The 19,308-nt window shown below is 41.1% G+C and overlaps 1 protein-coding gene across 1 annotated transcript; it reads left to right on the top strand.

Annotated features, from left to right (window-relative positions):
- Window positions 1-274: 274 nt before the first annotated feature.
- FEZF1 (FEZ family zinc finger 1) lies at window positions 275-2,729 on the top strand. The gene is made up of 5 exons (XM_088524301.1): window positions 275-700; window positions 851-1,072; window positions 1,298-1,432; window positions 1,600-1,732; window positions 2,398-2,729. The coding sequence occupies exons 1-5, from the start codon at window positions 275-277 to the stop codon at window positions 2,727-2,729; spliced, it is 1,248 nt and encodes a 415-aa protein (XP_088380427.1).
- Window positions 2,730-19,308: the final 16,579 nt, after the last annotated feature.

Below are 19,308 nucleotides of genomic sequence, written 5' to 3'. Positions count from 1 at the left end.
CACAACACTTTCTATTGATAGAAATAAGTAGCGATTGTCCCGAGTCATTGGTGCGCCAAAGTAAACGGCGATGGGCTGGCATGAGTCCACTGGACTGAGAAGGCTGGTTCCGCCGGCGGACGCTGCGGTGATGGTGGCGGCGGTGATGCTGGGCTCCCTCCTTGCAGATCAGTGACAAGAACGGGGGGAGAGAGAGTGAAAGAGAGAGGGGGAAAAAAAAAAAAGAGGCGTCTACCAAAGCGGCTCAAAGCGGGCGAACAAATGCAATCCAGCCATGGACAATAGTGGCCACCACACGGCGACCAAAATCCTAGCGACTCCTCCGGCCAGAGAAAGCCTGTCTGCGAGGAGCAACATGATCAGCACTCCCAAACCCCTCGCTTTCTCCATTGAGCGAATCATGGCGAGGACGCCAGAGCCCCGCTCCATCCCCGTCCCGCAGTTCCTGCAGGGCTCCGTGGCCAAAGGCGACCCCAAGCACCCGCTGCACCTCAACTCCTCCATCCCCTGCATGATCCCTTTTGTCCCGGTGGCGTACGACCCCCTGCCCAAAGCGGCCGTGGCCGGAGCGGAACCCAGGAAGGCTCACGTAGACTCCTCTTCCTCGCCCTCCTTTAGCTGCGGCGATCTCTTGAACTGTGCCCTGAGCTTGAAAGGAGATTTCCCCCGCGACGCCCTGCCCTTGCAGCAGTACAAACTGGTAAGACCCCGAGTGGTCAATCACTCCTCCTTCCACGCCATGGGAGCCCTGTGCTATTTCAACCGAGGCGACAGCCCTTGTCACCCGTCCTCCAGTGTCAACATCCACCCGGTGGCTTCTTATTTCCTCAGCTCCCCCTTGCATCCGCAGCCCAAGACTTACCTGGCGGAGCGGAACAAGCTGGTGCTGCCCGCCGTGGACAAGTATCCCGCCGGGGTCGCCTTCAAGGACTTGTCGCAGGCTCAGCTGCAGCATTACATGAAGGAGAGCGCCCAGCTCCTCTCCGAGAAAATCGCCTACAAGACCTCTGAGTTCAGCCGCGGCTCCCCGAGCAGCAAGCCCAAAGTTTTCACGTGCGAAGTTTGCGGAAAGGCAAGTAAAGAGCGAACCCTCCCTTTGCTTCCCGGCGCTTCCTACCCTGATTTTTTTTTTGCTCGCCCTATTTCGTTCGCGTTTCATTTTTAGTTTGTTTGTTTGCTTGCTTGCTTGCTTGTTTTCTGGGGGGTGCTTTTGTTTGCTTTATTTTTGACCGACGATCGCCCTCTCGTTGCTCTCGCCCCCTAATCGCGGCCCTTCGTGTCTGCTTTACCCGTCAAGGTGTTTAACGCGCACTACAACCTGACTCGCCACATGCCGGTGCACACGGGCGCCCGGCCCTTCGTGTGCAAGGTTTGCGGCAAGGGCTTCAGACAGGCGAGCACCCTCTGCCGCCACAAGATCATCCACACGCAGGTGAGCGCAAACTCCGCGCTGCCCGCGCGCCCGGGGCCGCGGCTGCTTCCCCGGGCCCGAAACTCGGGGCCCGCCGGTCCCCGCCGCGCCGGCAGCGGCCTCGGAGGGCCGCGCGTTATAGGCGAGCGCAAGGGCCCGAGCCGTGACGCGGTCGTGTTTCCCCGCAGGAAAAGCCGCACAAGTGCAACCAGTGCGGCAAGGCCTTTAACCGCAGCTCCACGCTGAACACGCACACGCGGATACACGCCGGCTACAAACCTTTCGTCTGCGAGTTTTGCGGCAAAGGGTTTCACCAGAAAGGTACCGTGCCCCGCGCCGCGCTCCCCTCCGGCCGGCCTTCCCAGGCTGAGGTCGAGGATTTACCGTGCAGAAGGAGGGAGGAGTTGGGTTCAGTTCTAAAATTACATTCTTGGAGGTTTTGGTTATTTTAAATAATCCGTTAAACATTTCCGTGATATGGCTCACAAAACGGGACAATCCTTTTTTATTATTATTATTTTTTTCTTTAGGCGTAGCGAAAGGGCAAACTTTCTTCGGTCGGTGTCCATTTAGAAATTGCAGCCTGCAATACAGTTTAGCAAACACTTTCTCTGTTGGTGGGGGTTTTCTTGTTTGTGTTTTTGTTTGTTTTTGTTGTTGTTGTTATTTTTTTTTTTTTTTTTTTTTTTTGCCTTGTGGTGTTTGGTTAGGAGCAATTCCTGCTTTTGATCGTGCTACCGGGAAGGGCAAAAAAGCGTTCTTTATTTTTGCCACTGAGGTGATTTTGTTTTATTCGATAATTATTTCTTTGGCTGTCGAAAAGGAAATGCCGCGGGGAGGCGAGGGAGAAAGCAACTCCCCCGATCGACTGACGATTTTCAGTTAAAGCCAGGCATGGGAGAGGGGTTTTGCTGGTATTATTTTCCACCTTGCAACGCCCGACTCTCAGCACCCGCTCTCTTTGCCCTCCTTGTCTCGCCCCGCAGGCAACTACAAAAACCACAAGCTGACGCACAGCGGGGAGAAGCAGTTCAAGTGCAATATCTGCAACAAGGCTTTCCACCAGGTCTACAACCTCACCTTCCACATGCACACCCACAACGACAAGAAGCCCTTCACGTGCCCCACGTGCGGCAAGGGCTTCTGCCGGAACTTTGACCTCAAGAAGCACGTCCGCAAGCTGCACGACAGCGCCCTGGGGCTGCCGCGGCCGCCCGCTCCGCTGGCCCCCGAGCAGCCGCCCGGCACCGGCCCCTGCCCCGGCCCCGGCCCCGGCCCCGGCCCCGCGCCGCTGCTCCCGGGCCAGCAGCCGCAGTGATCGCGCCCGCCGCCCGCCTCCTTGCATGCACCTGCTACGCGGTTTTGTGTGTTATGCGCTATATCGCCACTCACGTCCATGGGACCGATCGTTTCCTCTTTTTTTTTTTAAGACTTTTTTTTTAAGACTTTTTTTTTCCATCTCAGATTAAGAGATGGTTTAAAAGAAAAAAAGAAAAGAAAAGAAAAGAAAATGGCACCAAGCAGATTGCCGATTTCTGCTGTATTTATTTAGGATTTGTATTACCCGAGCCGGGAATGCTGCACCACTTTAATTATTTCGATGTGTGTATATATATATATATATATTTTCATTGTGTTGGTTCTGCCCTGTCTCCGATGCCTGCTGGTTGTTCTCCTCTTCTGGATCTCCTCCTCTTCCTCCCCTGAATATCGTATCTATACGGGCAGAGCTGGTTCGCTATGTACGGATTTGAATTTCGGTTTGATTCTTGCACGTGGAAAAAAAAAATCGTGGAGCTGGTGGAAATAAATATTTGGAATTTGATTGCCGGAAGCACCGACCCGCTGCCCGAGGGCCCCGGCCCGGGCAGAGTCGTGGCGAGACGCGGAGCGGCGCCGCGAGCCCCGGGGCTGCTGTTTGCGATCCGCAAACCCCTCCTGCCTCCTTGCCAAAACACTGAAGCAACCGCTAAAGACTTTAATTAAGAGGGGTAATTAGTTCGGCCTGATCAAAGCCGAGTTGTTAGGCTATTAGCTGCTCAATAGACTCTCCTAAACCGAGCCTTAAAAGCGGGGCCCGCTCTCCGGTGGGCGCTGACGGGAGGATACTGAGTTTATAAATCCCAGGGGGAAGCTGAGGCTGGGGATGCCTCCCGGGAAAGGGAGGCCCCGGGGCTGCGGTTTCTTCGCTAGCGGGAGGTGCAGGGTCGCAGGACACCAGCATCTGTCGGAGACAATCAGAGGGATCCCGGGAAGTCCCGGGGTCCCTGGAAACTGAGAGATCCCCAAGGCCAGGGCCTGGCGCCCCGGGCTGCTCAGCCCGTGGCCGTGTCCCGGAGGAGCCGGGGCTCTGCGCTCCTCCCGCCGAGCAGCTCGCAAACCTCGGGGGATGCAGCGCTAGGATCTGCAGGATCGCTCAGGAACAGACCTCTGCACTGGGGCCGCAATGTTGCATACGTGTCTGCCTTGATCCCGCGGGAATTCCTACTCTTCCCCAAATTTTAGAGCGCATGAGAACCTTCCCCTCGATTTCGGCTCTTTCTGTGGGAAGGAGCAAGATGGGACGGTTTTAAATCGTATTACAAGAAGGGTTCTTTTGATGAGCAGCTCCTGGCTCTGTCTCGCCGTGCCTAACATTCACCAACCGGTTACGGGTATTTGCAATCAACAGGTCTGGTCTTAAACTTTAGGCTAGCGTCGCTCATCCTAACGCGTGCACTTGAAGATGATTGGAATAGGAAGCAAAAAGAAATCTCGGCTTTCCCAAGTAAACCCCCGAACAGAGGATTCCCCTTGTAAAAAGCAAAACAACAGGTCGGGTCTGCAGCGAGGAAAGACCTCAAGCAAGACCCTGACTTTGTGGGGTTTTTTGTTTGTTTGTTTGTTTGTTTTTTATTATTTATTTCCTTTTCCTTTTCCTTTTCCTTTTCCTTTTCCTTTTCCTTTTCCTTTTCCTTTTCCTTTTCCTTTTCCTTTTCCTTTTCCTTTTCCTTTTCCTTTTCCTTTTTTTGAGGAGCAGAGGGAGAGGAGCCAACTCCCCACGCTGAGGGTGCCCTCGCAGTGCAGCTCATCCCCAAGGATGCGGGAGGAATGGGGTTCGGGGTGGGCGCTTTTCCACTCTGATTTGTGGCAGCAGGAGGGAGGGAGGGAAAAAAAGTGTTCAAAGCTGCCAATCTGATGTGGGAAATGCGATGCGAGTGAATAGCCCGTGTCTTAACCGTGCCCGGGTAAACCAGGAGGTTTATGGGTTTACAGGGAGGACTAGGAGCAGGAGAGCAGATCTGACGATGTTAAGTTTTTCAAACATGTAATGAAGGGCCAGATGTTCCAAAGATCCCACTGAAACCATATGGGGACCTCTGCTTTATTAGCTACATCGAAGCTGGAGTCGGGCTTGCTTTTCTTGCTATGCAGGAGGCTGCAGCTGTCGGGCTAAGGTACGAGGTATCTTAATATCTTCATATCACGATTCTTTGAACAGTCTAAACTCCTCAAGACTACAGCTATGCTGAGCACTCACAAAAGTGTTTCACATCATGACCAAAGAACGTGAACGGGAGTGTATGATGAAATGAAAGGATGATCTAACCTGTCACATTGTGAGGAGCAGGATACAAAAGCCTCAAATAAAACTCATGACACCAGGGAAGAAAGTTTGCTCGCAGATATCTTGTAAGCCTTTGTTGCACCTTGTTTCTCCAGGCGTTTCTTTAGTGCTCAGAGAAGAGAGGGCTCAGGCTTCCTCAAGGCAGTGGCAGTTAACTTTTTCCTTTTATATGACTAGAACTAGAGACGGAGAGAGGATTTCTGAGGTTGCTTGACCATAGACCATTTATAGGTTTATAGAAAGTAATTTGTGTTAAACCCTCCCATAAAAGATCTTCAGCCACTGCATAATGTAGGGTTTTCCTCAGTCTACCTGTCGAAAAAATGATGTTTAACTGCTGAATCTGTGTGCTTCAGTGGCCCCATTTTGAAATTGAGTGGAAATGAGGCACTTTAGTTTTATTCCAAGGTGAAGTAGAGAAAGTCTGAGATGGGTGTGAGTAAGTGTTTCTCTTTCCTACATTTCTTGAGGTAGATACTATAGATGTAGGACTTTACAGAGAGAAATGTGCTATCTTTAAGGATAGCACATTTGCTATTACACTATAAAAATAGTTTCCATCAAAAGCTGGAATAAGTATGTGTCTCAGAAGGTCTGTTTGTCCTTACATCTCCTGCCTTTCAGGATTAATCCCTGGTTAAGTGAAATTTTAATGTTCAGAGGCATTTTAAAGCTAATGAAAAGATCATGAGAGACAGAAGCCATAATTTATTTCAGATCCAAAACCCGGAGCTGTTAACAGTATTCTTTATTACAGATAGGTTTAGTAACTTTTTTTTTTGATGTTGTTTTTCATTTGTGAGTATTTTTTCAGGATAAATGGAATCCTAGGAAATTTCTACGAGAAATTGCCATATTATCCTATCAGTATTGACAACTGGTCATCCTACATCCTATAGGTCCCTTGTGGATTCTGGAGCAACAAGGATCTCGATGTGTCTGGGTATGGTAAAACAGAGCCGTAAAGGCGGACATTAATGTCCTGATGACACTGTAGCCCATTTACCCCCTTATAATCGATTGCAATCTGAGTAAAAGGGAGACAAGTCTAATGTCTACGGAAATTTACAGCTGAGAGTCCTTGTACAGGAAGAGCTGTTGCCCTTTACCCATCTTCCTCCCACAGGATTTCTCAAGCAAGACTGAGCAGAGGATTTCTCCTCTGCTTGTTAGACCCTACATGATGTTAACATCAACTTGCGTCAGACCTGAAAGTATTTTGTATCTGAAAAAGCTACCAGAATTACTAAAGTCACCATATCTCAATACAGCACTGTAAAGAATAAAGAAGAGCAGAAGCAGTATCGTCCTGCAGAGGCAGATTAAAAAACAAACAACAACAAAAAAAGTCTTGATAGAAGGGGCTTTATTTTCAATTATTTTACTGTTGATGGGGCTGAGCCCCCTCTCCCCACAAAGGCATTACAGTTTCCCTTCCCTTCCCTTCCCTTCCCTTCCCTTTCCTTCCCTTCCCTGTATTTCCCTTTTTGAAAAATACGAAATTTTTAAAGTGTAAGCAAAACACAAAGGTTTTCTATAGCTATGAAGACCTATGATGTGCTTTACAGGTCATTAAGTAGATATAATCTTTAAAGGCTTCCAAAATGGATAACGGACAACATTTAGTCTAGCTAGCCCTTTGTTTTTATTTTTACTTGTTATTTTATTTATTTTTCTTTACTATCACAATGGCGTCTATGAAGTTACTAAATGGAGGCAGCTGAGATGAAGATGTGCTGACTTAGTAGCAGAATGGATCGATGGTACCTGACAGGTAGAAATAAGAACTCTCCTACTCAATCATACCATACTTAACATGGGACGGACATCATTTGTCTTTTGGTGTTTGGTAAAGAACATACGGACCTTATTCATGACTGAGGTTCTTGCACACGAATAGTTTAATTTCACAGGAATATAAATAGTTTCATCCACTAGAGGTTTGGCATCACTTGTAGCAGGCTTAAAGGGAGAAGACTGTGCTGTATGGTGGTGGCAACGATCCTAATAACAATTCATTGGCACCTTATTTCTCCCGTAAAAGCAGTGATAATTTTTAGCTCAGTTCTATGCAGGTTTCTCCTCCTTGTGCTGAAAGGCTGTCGGCTGGATTACTTTTGGGATAACTATGCAACCCCCTTAAATAGATGATTGGGTTCATCATTGGTGCTGCTAGCGTGCATCTTGTTTTGTATGTTGGGTGAGTTAAAGTGAGGAAGGGACTGCACAATGTTTAAATAACTAGGCTGGTTTGGGATAGGACTTTTTTTTTTTCTCCCACATTTTGCCTCAGTAATTTGAAATACAAAACGAGAATAAATTTCTAGTTTTAAAACCTGTTATGGTAATATGTATCAACAGTCCTCCTTCCAAGCTGTCACAGAAGTTATTTAAAATGTTCCAGTCATTCTGTTGCAGTTTAATTCCTGCATTTTTGATTAGACACAGTATTAAAAGGGACAACCATGCCCATGGAACAACGAATGTTCTGCCCTTTCTCCCTTAGAAATGATTAGTATTTCATTACCATTATTATGCGATTTCTAATAATAATCTTAAATGCTGCAGAGAAGCTGTTTTTGTGAATTTAATTCTGTAGAAAACAAGTATAAAAGTAGTGCTGTTTTCTGAGGAAAACAAGAGAGTGAAACTTTAAAGATGTAAGCAAACCCTTAAAGATGCAAGCAGGAACAACTTTTTTACAATTACATGGCTAGAATCAAAGTTTATTTTGAGAAATAGAACTCTTATATTAGACTGAGTACTGATACAGCATGTAAGAGAAACCTTGATTCTTGACACTTCAGATCAGAGAGATTAAATGAGTCTGATGCAAAATAAACCTTTTCAGAATATTTCTAAAACGCCTGTTACCATGAAACACCTGAAGAGTTTATACATCCACATAAAAATCTTGCATAAGTCAAATGTGAAAGAAATAATCTTGAACAAGATCTTTCCTTCAAAATAATGCACAATAATGAAAAACTCTTGGATGAGAAAACACTTTTAGACTATGTATCTTTTTTTTTTTCTTTTCTGAACAAACAAGAATTGATAGCAGGAATTAATTTCTGCAGAAGAAATTAAAAAATGAACCATAACATGTTCAAAAAAATCATTGTAGGTTTTTAAATAGAAAAAGCTTTAGATATTTCTTCTCATGTATTCACCAGAAAATAAAAAAGAAAAAAATGATCTTATTTTTCATCTATTACAGTGCTTTAAAGGAAAGATATCCTTGTCTAAAAACAAAGAGTTATTAAAAATAAATAGCTGGAGAAATACTTTTGAGAAATTCAAGGATCATAGCATTTTTTTTTCTTTGATACATGCCAATAAAGACATTAATCTACATATGACAAATAAGAATACAATAAAAGAAACGATCTTCAGATTTTCTTAACTGAATACTAAAAGCTGAGGGCCAAGTCTTGATTATATCTAAAATGCTTTTGCAACTTGTGAAACTGGTTAGTGGAAGATATACAGAGAGCCAACTTTAGACTCTTTTTTTTTCAGTTTATGGGAACAGTTGACTTCAGTTTGAATAGACACAGGAGAACTGATTAGGAAAGTTAAGTAAAAACCAAAACAAATTTATAATTACTTTTGTGGACACCCTGTAATTATTATAATTTCATATAATGAATTCATGGACTGTTTTGATTTTCTCACCCATGAAGTAAAGACATCCCTCTGTACAAACAGTGCTTCTTCCGTTCTTGGGTGTATGCTGGTTCTCAATGTATGCTTTTCTCACATGCCTATATAAATGCTGTGTACAGCTATATGTGATGGAAAAATAATAAATTACATAGCAATTATAACAGACACTGAATTACCCAAAGACGAGTTTGTAACAAGACTGGAGCCTGAGTACTCAGCAAAGCAAAACTCACATTTCTCAAAAAAAGAAGCCAGAAATCATTCTAAACTCTTTATAATGCTGAATACTACTGCAGGTCAGACTGAACGTAGTAGAAGTTACAGAGGCCAAAGAGCTACTCTAAAATATGCAAGCAAAGGAGTGAGTTATAGCTGAGTTACATTTAATTTGTTTATCTTATATCTGTCTTTATACTACTTAGTACTTACTCTTACTTAGGATGCTATTTAGAATGCATTATACTTCAATCTCTGAAATGTTTTTTTTTTCTTTACTAAATCTTTTGTAGAAATTATTTTGAAAAATTAGTATTTATAGCTCTTTGTGGAGCTTTACAAGTAGATTTTGATAAAACATTATTTGGAGGGGAGGAATTACTATATTGGAAGGATTTTACTTGAAATCAGAGATAACCAGCCTAAAAATAACAAGTAGCCTGGGAGGTATGGTGCTTGTTTGTGAAGATCCCATTCATATTCAAATGCTTCTTCTGCTTAATATCGTTCAATATCATCTGCTAAAAAGTCAGCACATTTCTTTTGGTCTTTCCTGTTGAACTGCTACTCTTCCCATAAATGACAAACATTCGAGTGTCAGAAAGAAGAGGAAATTGGATTTGGAGCTCAAAACTACAGCATGTAATTGGCCCAGTTGCAGGTGTTTAGTATCAATATTTTGTAAGAGAACTATCCATTTTGATCTGGATTAATTAAAATGATCTGTAGTTAAGCACCTCATAGTGAAGAATGAAGGTGAATTCTGGAATTATGCCACTGATTATGAAATGGTATTCTTGTTTTCCCAGCCTGGTCATGCTTTCTGAAAGATCTGTCTGCAGACTCTCAGCTCAGGCTTTTCAGTTTTTTAAGAAGTATAAAGCCAAATTTGTAATATGTCCCACAACCTTGCCTAAGGTTTAGATTTTTAGGTTTCCTTTCTGGAAAGGAACAGTAGCCACCTTTGTGTGTTGATCTTGGGGTGAAGATGCCCATCACAGTGGGAGCAGAGGGAGCTGCTCTGCTGGATTGACTCACAAACCCAACGTCTGCTTCTTTGGAGACTGCCTGGAGCTTGGAAAGCTGTAACAGCCACAGTTAAACGCAAGCTACTGTGTTGAGGGACACAGAGGGAACAGAGATCATCTGCATTTTGCAGAGAACAAAAATTAAACTCATAGAATACTTTTGCTATCTCTTTTAGAAAGGGCTAAATCTCAAAATTAATTGAATATATTGAATTGTTAAAACTTTGCAACAGTCTGGAATAATCAGGAAATCTGTCCTTTGCCTTTAAAAAAGGCATTTCTTTCAAGGAGAAACTCTTCTTGATATCAGCACCCTTCCAACAAAACCAGTATTTGAAAAAAATACCTAGGGGGAGTATAGACCTCTATTTCCCCCATCTCGCTTCTAACAGTTCAGGCTATATGAAATGACATGCAAAGGAATGTTTCTCGCTGTGTCTGTGGATCATCTACACCAAGTGTGGACAACCTTCTTGACACTTGGCTGCATATCAGCCTCTTCACACATCTGAGAGCCATCATACCTCTGCCATGGACTTGGGAAGCCCAAGGGCCAGCAAGCACTAGGAGCAGGCTCAAGGCAGCCTCAAGACTGCTGGAGTCGGATGAGATGTGGAGCTGGCATCTGGATGAGGTGCTAGTGACGACCGAGCTGCCCCCAGCTTTCTTGCCCTTACTCACCACAGGGTGACTAAATTGACCACCAGACCATGTGCCAGCACAGACTCTCTATAAGTCACTTTACTTATTCTCAGCATGGGATCTGTGCTTGCATGGTCTGTGAGCTGTTTGCAATGCAAGAATGCAAGTTGGGTCACTGCTGCTTTAGATCCCTGGGGCTCTAAGCAGGTGCAGTACTGGAGATATTATAAATGCCCTAATAATGCTGATGGTGTCGGGTGTTTGAGTGGGTGTTTGTGGAGACTTTCTATTTAGAATGTAGCTCTGATTCTACTAATGTGACTCCTTTCAGCTGGACTGGCCAGATAATAAAGACAATTTTTGGCAGGTAGTTTTCCTGAATTATCAGGAATTAAAGGGACCACAAACTGTATATCACTGGATTGTTTGCTTGTTTTAACAAATAATTTTCTGTTCCAATGGTGGCTTTCCTAACTGACAGGAACATCATATTTTAATTGATCAGTATATTCTCTGGTCCCTAAGAATTTTACTCTATTGCTGTTTTTTAAACACCATAATATTCTATTTACTTGACAGAGTGAATTCCCCAGTATGCACAGAGGAAACAGTTTCAAAACATAAATAGAGATTTAGTCTTATTTCAGGGTTTATAATTCAGCTAATAATGAAAAATGCTGTGTTATTAATAAATGATTTTTAGGTATTAATTTTTTGCCACAAACTTCAAAGGGCCCAGGGTGGGATATGGGTGTTTGAATGACTGTAATATGAAAATGCTGATGTCAATGTTGATATCTAGTTGCCTTGTGAAGATGTTAGGTTGAAGATGAGTGTATTAACTAAAATATATGATATTTTCCACTCACAAAACATTGTCATACTCTAGTCCATTTCAAAATATGTTGCTGAATAAATATTTAGAGATGATCCTTCACTTCTGAGATCAGTAGATATTTTTAATATCCATATTATTATTATAAGATTATAAGATCTCTTCAATAAGTGTTATGCAGTGTTATTTTGCTGTAGATACATACCATGCAATCAACCATATACTCACAGTGGGATATTTCGGCTAATTGCAACAGTTGTAGTACAGAATAAGATAGCAGCTTCTCAGTGAGATCCAAACAAATTAAGGTTAAATTTAAATGAATCAATTATGAGAAAAAAAAAAGACTGTTGCTTTTATAGTTTCTTAGCTATTAACACCAATAGCAGTGCAAAGGGATTGCTAATTTTCTTGTAAATTCTCCAGTAAAAGGAAATAGGCTTCAAATGTGATTTGATGGTTGCATCAAATCACCTGGAATGAGATTCACCCTGAATCCAGTTCAACTTTTCTTTGAGCTCCCACAGATAACTTCTTCAACATTGAGACTGTTTAATTTGCACAGTCAAGGCTGAACTCAACTGTCAACCTTCTGAGGGAGTAATATGTAACAATTTGCTTTGTTTCTTTGTTCCCCTAGACCGGGAGATTTTCCTGATATTTTTTCATAACAAAAGATGTAAGGATTTGATTTACTCACCTATTAGCTGAGAATGTATTCAGTTATTGGCTATTTCTCTCCTGAATCTTCTTCACACCAGTGAAGGAACTTGTTGTCAAGGAAGACAGATGGAATTCAAAACTGTGTTTTTTTTTTAATCCAAATCTGACTACTAATGCCATGATCTTATATTTACCATATTAAAGACAAAAGTGGGTCATAACAAGATAGCCTTGAATTATATACCCTTTTAATTAAAAGAGCCATACTCCTTGCAGTGACTAGAGCACCTGTTCTGGCTAGAAACCCCTTGTAATACATAGCAGTACACTCCTTCACTGAAGAAGAAGCCCAAGTTATTTTTTGTATTGGAATTATACTGATCAAGTCTAAGACTGCAGCCCAAGACAAAGAAACTCAACAAATAATATCAGACATAGGAGAAAATCTTAATTGCTAAAGTCAGTGACAGACTCTGTCATCTCTGTGAAATAAGATTGAATTAAATCTTTTCTTGATGATTCAGTTGTGAAGGGCAGGGATTTAAGCACTTTTATTTTTTCTGTGGTGGGTGAAAGCAAACATTTGAAATTCAGTAGGAGGTATTGGGAAAACCCCAGATTAGTAACTTGTTTCCCGTAATTTCCTTTTGCATAAGTAATTCTTCATTTTCAATTAAAGAATTAAATCTCTGCCCCGCTACACACACACTCATGCTCACACCTGCGCATACAAACAGAGGAAAAAAAATGTAGACCTATCCAAACCTGAAGCTGCATACTCATATCGTGTTTAGGGCTTTATGAATTCCTGTAGAAGGCACACAATTAAGGGATTCATACTAGGCATAGACATTTCCCACTAGGCTTGGATCTAGCCATCCTAGTGGTTTGGATTTAGCCATCCTAATATTTTGGAGAGTAAGAAAGTTTAATAATACAGGCATAGGCTGTCTTGTGCCAACTAGATTAAATTCCTGCAAACAGTCCTGGGCATGTCTTATCTACTGTTATAGAGGTCACTATTGAGAATCCATGCGCTTATGTAATTTTTATAGTGTTTCCATGAAAGTCCTGGATTTAGTGAAGATCTGCGGAAAACCTATTCTGTATATAGAGTATTTTCACACCAGAATTACACTCCCTCATTACCCGAGGAGTGCTGAGGAGCAGAATAGACTGAAAACAACCCACTTTAAGAAGATGATGGGGGCTTCTTCAACCATATGGCCCACTCAAGCTTGGGAATACATGTTTGATGTGGTGGAACATGGAGTACAGGTCTGAAGCAGCATTTAGGAAGCTGTTAAATACATTTTTCATTACTCACATATGATAAGTTTGACTTAACATATTGTTTTGGGTCAGACTGGTAACAGTGAAGGAAAACTATGAAAAAAAATAAACAAGTATTATAAACATGAAATACGTACTTCCTTTTCTCAGAAATTCTGTACAACAAATACAGAGAATAATTGCAAAGGAGTATTTTTGATGCTTCATATGAAAAGCATCCCTAATAGATTTTTCCAATGTAACTGTCTACCGACAATCCACTCACCCAGACTTCTCTTACGGATAGCAGAGAAAAATAAGCATTTATAAAACATGATTCATCTCCCCTGAAACTGGTTGTATGGAGGGTACTTAAAGGTACCTGTTTTTTTGTGTACTATAGAAAGATCTGTGGTAATTAGTTTGGATCTATACCTATACCTCTAAGCACGCGGCAATAAGTTAGCTGAATAACACCTTCCCTATGCCTTTCTGGAAGGAACATAGCCAAATGCTCTAGTTAGATAACTCCATCAGAAAATAGTGGCTTTCAGAAACACCGCGATTAACTATTCTCCTTAATACCAGAAATACCATCTGTTTTCAATAAATATTTTATTCACTTCCTCAGTGGTGAGATATCCTTTTATAGATTCTTTTATCATTAGAACTTTTAGCAAATATATCACCCCTCATGTGCTACTTTTGCAGGCTTGTCCTCTGGCATGGAAAAGTAGATGTCAATTCAGTTCCTTTAGTCACCTTCTTAGTATTGTGTTGCTACACCTTCTGTGCTATAATCACTCTTTCCCAAGAAATAACAGCCTTGTATTATCTATCTTCTCTCTTAAGAGATGCAATGTATTTGCGTCACAGTATCCAATTTAAAAGTCACATTTCTTTTTCTAACTATCTTTAGCCGTGTAGATAATATTTTGCCACAATGCAGTTCCTAATTTGTATACCAGCCAAAAAGAACAAGCATCGCTGTTACTACACTACTCTACTTGGAGATATTCTATTGTTGCAAGTTGTGTGTCTTTTTATTTTTGTTTGTCTGTATGGCATGCTGATGTAAAACGCTTTGCTTTTTGTCAGTTTGTACATAGCTTCCCTAGTGCTACGTATTCCTTTTCCTGCATGGCGAATCCACTTCTATTAAAACCTTGTTATATCTTTACCTTTGTACATGCCTATGTTTGCTGCTGCCAAACTGTTGGATTTTAGTGTGTGTGTGTGTGTGTGTGTATAATTACTTGGTAGTTTTATTATGGGTGCACTATCACTGGTGCTAGTGGAGAGATCTGTTTGTTCTTTTGAATAGCCTGCTCTGTCTTTTTATGATTTTTTTCTGATATTAAGTTGTCCTCTGTTAGTGATTTATGCTCTATTTCTTTTGAATCTCATCCTCATGGGATCCTAGCATTCGCCTCGTCACCTTTCTCAGTGAAATAAGCATCATGCATGTAATATAAGATGACAACAAGTAGGAGTTATAACTCAGTTACCCAATTGTCAGTTGTCTCTGTGTGTCCTGATTTTTCTGTAAGAAAATGCTTCTTTGTTCTTTCTTTCTTTCTTTCTTTCTTTCTTTCTTTCTTTCTTTCTTTCTTTCTTTCTTTCTTTCTTTCTTTCTTTCTTTCTTTCTTTCTTTCTTTCTTTCTTTCTCTTTCTTTCTCTTTCTCTTTCTCTCTTTCTTTCTCTCTCTCTTTTTCTCTCTCTTTTTCTCTCTTTCTTTTTCTTTCTCTCCCTCTCTCTCTTTCTTTTTTTCTCCTTCTCTCTTTTATTCTCTCTTTCTCTCTCTCTTTTTTCTTGAGAAAACAGTAAGTCTTGCACAGCGTAAACAGCCTATAGGGATTTTTCCTCTCTGCTTCAACAAGCTTGCCGCTTGAGACCCTTGCTCAGCCGATAACACTGTCTTTTCCCCCAACACTATTTGGAAATGAGCAGCCTCCTGGATTGCAGATCACTTAGCTGCCTCAGAGCTTGCACAGTTTAACATCGTTAACTCCTTCCACTTAGTTCAGTTCTCCTCAGTGATTTCTGCTTTTTTAAAGTTATTGCAGAACACCTTTCTGGCATTAGTCCTTATAAAAGCTGTAGTCAGTTCATTTATTTGTTCTTATGTTTTACAGTCTTGGTTAGATTGTCTACAGTAATAAAGGACCGTGGGTGCACTGAAACTGTTAATAAACACTAGGTCATGTATGAAGACTTGTATCTCAGCTCATGTCTGTGCTGTCCAAACTCCCACATCATCCTTGCTGCCCATGTTAGGCATCTTCTGCACCCACACTGAGGAAGGGTGAGTGGTTTCCCATCTGGAAAAGGGCAAGCATATGGTGGAAATGGGTATAGCTTGAGCTCCTCTTCCCTTATAACTAATTCGAATGCAAAAGGACGCAAACCTCATGACACTGAAAATTTGCACCTAAACTCAGGTATGACTACCAAAACCATGATAGAAATACCCTTATATTGAAAGTGAGCAAAGCAGTATCTTACAGAGAAACTGCATGGTGTGGGATGGTTCTCTAGAGACTTCTATATAAATAATGTATTTATGTCTATATAGAGAAAAGAAGAATAAATAAAATATTCTTTTGATGACACAATGCTATCCTGGTATTTAGTGCTAACACTTTCGTAGATCAATAGTTCCAGGTGGATCAATGAGGAGGGAGGTTAAAGATGATGGACGGTATTCATGGTGTAATCAGATTGCTTTGTGATGTGATATTGAGACAAATTGCATCTTTGTACTAAAATTGATGGTGATTTTATGGTATGAAAGCTACATCAGCCAGCCAGAGTTTCCTATGAATTAATGCAGTAATTCAGTCTGAGTGAAACATTGTATCTTCTCAGCTAAGCCAACAAAAAGAGCGGAAAATAAGGGCAAATAAAGTCATTGTACTATACGTCTTTTTTCAGGAATTGTTTTTTAAAAATTTTCCTTGGTGTAAATTTATTTGGACCTATTTGCATTGCTAATGATTATTTTTGGAACTTCTAATGAGTGTCTTACTGCTTTTCACCCCAAATGTGAGATTCCAGTGTGCATGAAAGCCTTGTGTGGGTCCCATCCATCTGCTTTCACACTAAGCTGCTTGACTACTTGGTTGAGACACAGTTCATTGGTCCCACATGCTCTTTAACAGCTTCTTTAATCTAACTTAACTGCAGCACTCTATTAGTATTTCTGACATTTTTTTCTGTACATTATTTTTCTATTTTTCTTCACTGAAATATAACCCTTCATTGTCTCCAGGATCACAGGGGCTCTCAAGGAAGGAGTGCAAAGTCATCTGCTCTTCATACCTGTGAGTCCGGGCACCCAGGTTAGTTCTTTCAGAGACACAGTAGGCTACTCTTTCCCCTGGCCTTTCAGCCAATACCTTTCAAAGACCCACTGTCACTCTGATCTTGTTTGCAATGTTTCTTGCTACCCATTTCCCCTTCTCTGTAGATAAGAAGGAAGAACTATCTTCTCAGGGCTGTTCTGGCAAATAGTACAAGCTTTGTCTCTAAGTCATGAAACGTAAGCACAGAGACAGCAATTTCATAACAACCTCATAACATTAGTTATAATTACATATAAAGCCAAAGTGACATAAAAAAGTAGTCAGAAGTATACATGAGTAGGATGCCTGTAGAATTATTTGGTGGTGACACGCATCTTTTATCTTTGTTGCATGACTAATTCCAATTTAAAATAATTTCAGTAATAAAAATAAGGGAACAATCTGTGTGGTACAGAAGTAGATTGAGGCTTAAATGAGTGCTAAAACACAAGAAAGTTTGTAGGTACGTTGTGAAGATATGTAATGACTCAGCTGGAAGTAGTTAGAATACAGGATGGGAACATAAAATCCTTGTTTGAAGAACTGAGCTTTCTTCCACATTGTTCTTATAAGAAGGAAGGTTGATGTATGAGAAAACAAACTGGTTAAGTTCATTCCCTCATTCAAGAACCTCAGCAGCTCAGTGCATCCTCAAAAAGAGGTTTTGGAGCACAAGACCAGGTCTCAAACAGACTTAACATTATGTGAAAATCTTTGTGGACAGGACCAGGACAAGCAGGTGACTTTCACATAGTAGAGAGAAAAACTTCATAGAAATTAGAGTTCAGAAGGTAAAAGATATTTTTGGAGACGATGAGAAATCTACCTAATCATAGACTTGTGAACTGGAGGTAGGCAAACAGGTTGTATGGGATAATCCTTTAGAAATACAGGGCTAGAGGTAGACTCAGAAATTAACTAGAAAGAATTGGGATCTTCAGAGCAAGAAAAAAACACCAGGTAGCAGAAACAGCAGTGGTTTCTGGAGGAGGGTGAGATATATTTAGGCTTTCAAAAGTCTCAGCAAGTCCTATTTTCCGGGAATTGTCTGAGATTTTTGGATATCTAACAGCCTGGTTATGGCAGTATCAGTAGCTCCAATCAAGCTGCACAGTATCTAGATTTATGAATGCGCATATGCATGCACAGAGCAGCTTGGTAATGAGCACACAGTAATCTTCACATGTTAAACAGATGATTTTCACCTGCACAATAAATGCAGCACCTTCTTTGTGCATTACTTACTGCACATCTGAAGAACATCTGTTCAGAGTGAATGTTTCATGTTCTATTCATCCAAAATCCAGACAAAAACACTTTCTGTGGCAGGAGGCCTATGGGATCACCCTTTGCCTTGTGAACCCTTAGCTGGTACCCACTTTTGGATGGGGACATGCATAGGCTCTGATTTGTCCCTTCCACCCAAACCTTTTTTCTGGTTAGGATCCTGTGCCCCATCATTTCAAATCCTAAAGCTGCATCATATCCTTTGCTTTGCTGTTGGAAATGTTATTTTACTTGGTTAAAATGTTAGTTTGTAATCACCAAACAACAGCAAACGGGTCTTGTGCATCATTTGTGCTCCAGTAATATCTGCTAGGCTTAGTCATGAACTGGCTCGTCCTCCTCCCCACTTGTAGCTACAGCACAGACACAGGGCTCTGCCCAGCCATGCATGTCTTTTTTTTCTGAAAGGTGAGATGTGAAACAATAAATGTACGTTTACTGTAATCTAATATTATCCAGTATATAATCTACTATTATCTTGGACATTGTATATGATGCCAATCATTTTCTAATGCTCATGAAACTTCCAAGAACAGGACAACAGTATAGAAACTATATTCTTGCCCACTGAAACCTTTAATATCTAAATACATGAACAAATAAGATTTAATTGAATTGTTTTTAAACTAGGTAAGACTACTGAAGAATTGGTAGTCTGTAATTACTAATAACAAGTAATAGATAAATAAGACTCAGAATTGATATTGATCTCAAAAAAATAATCTTTTATTTCTATGTCATCTGTAATGCTGCCTTTCATTTTTAAGATAAGCATATTAGTTTCAAACATGGTACTGGAACTAAAACTTGTTCTGAAATGCACGATTCATCCACATTCAGGAGCTGAGACTTTCATAATAGCCTGATAACACAAAATTTACTTTGCTGAATAGAGATACTCTTCAAGCAAAGAAAAAAAATAAAAGGTAGTTCAAATGAATGCATGGTCATGGCCAAATAGATGAGACACTGCCTTTACAAGCAACTCACTTTATACCTTATAAAACCACTCCTGAAATTTAAGAAATGTTCTCATGAAAGTATCAAATTTTTCAAAAAGAAAATATCAAAAAGGTGCTTTTGATTATCTTTCTCCCGATCATCTCCTTGTGATTCAATAACTCTTTTGTTAGAAAACCGTTTTGATTTTAGGTTTAAAAAATACAAAATTTGGTGCCATCAAGTGGAAATCTTCTGTATTGCTGAGCAGAGCTGGCAAAGTGAGAATGCAAAGTGATTTCATCAGATACACAGGGACTTTCAAATGTTGCACTGGAAAGGTTTTCTTTTCCCAGTTTGCACACCGTATCCTACTGTAAAAATTTCAGGAAATC

The sequence above is a fragment of the Tinamus guttatus genome, unplaced genomic scaffold (assembly GCF_059628265.1).
Source record: "Tinamus guttatus ecotype Peru unplaced genomic scaffold, ASM5962826v1 Tinamus_guttatus_pri_ptg000018l, whole genome shotgun sequence".
Taxonomy (NCBI): Eukaryota; Metazoa; Chordata; class Aves; order Tinamiformes; family Tinamidae; genus Tinamus; species Tinamus guttatus.
Note: the sequence above shows the minus strand (reverse complement) of the source record. Positions and strands in the feature narration are given on the sequence as shown.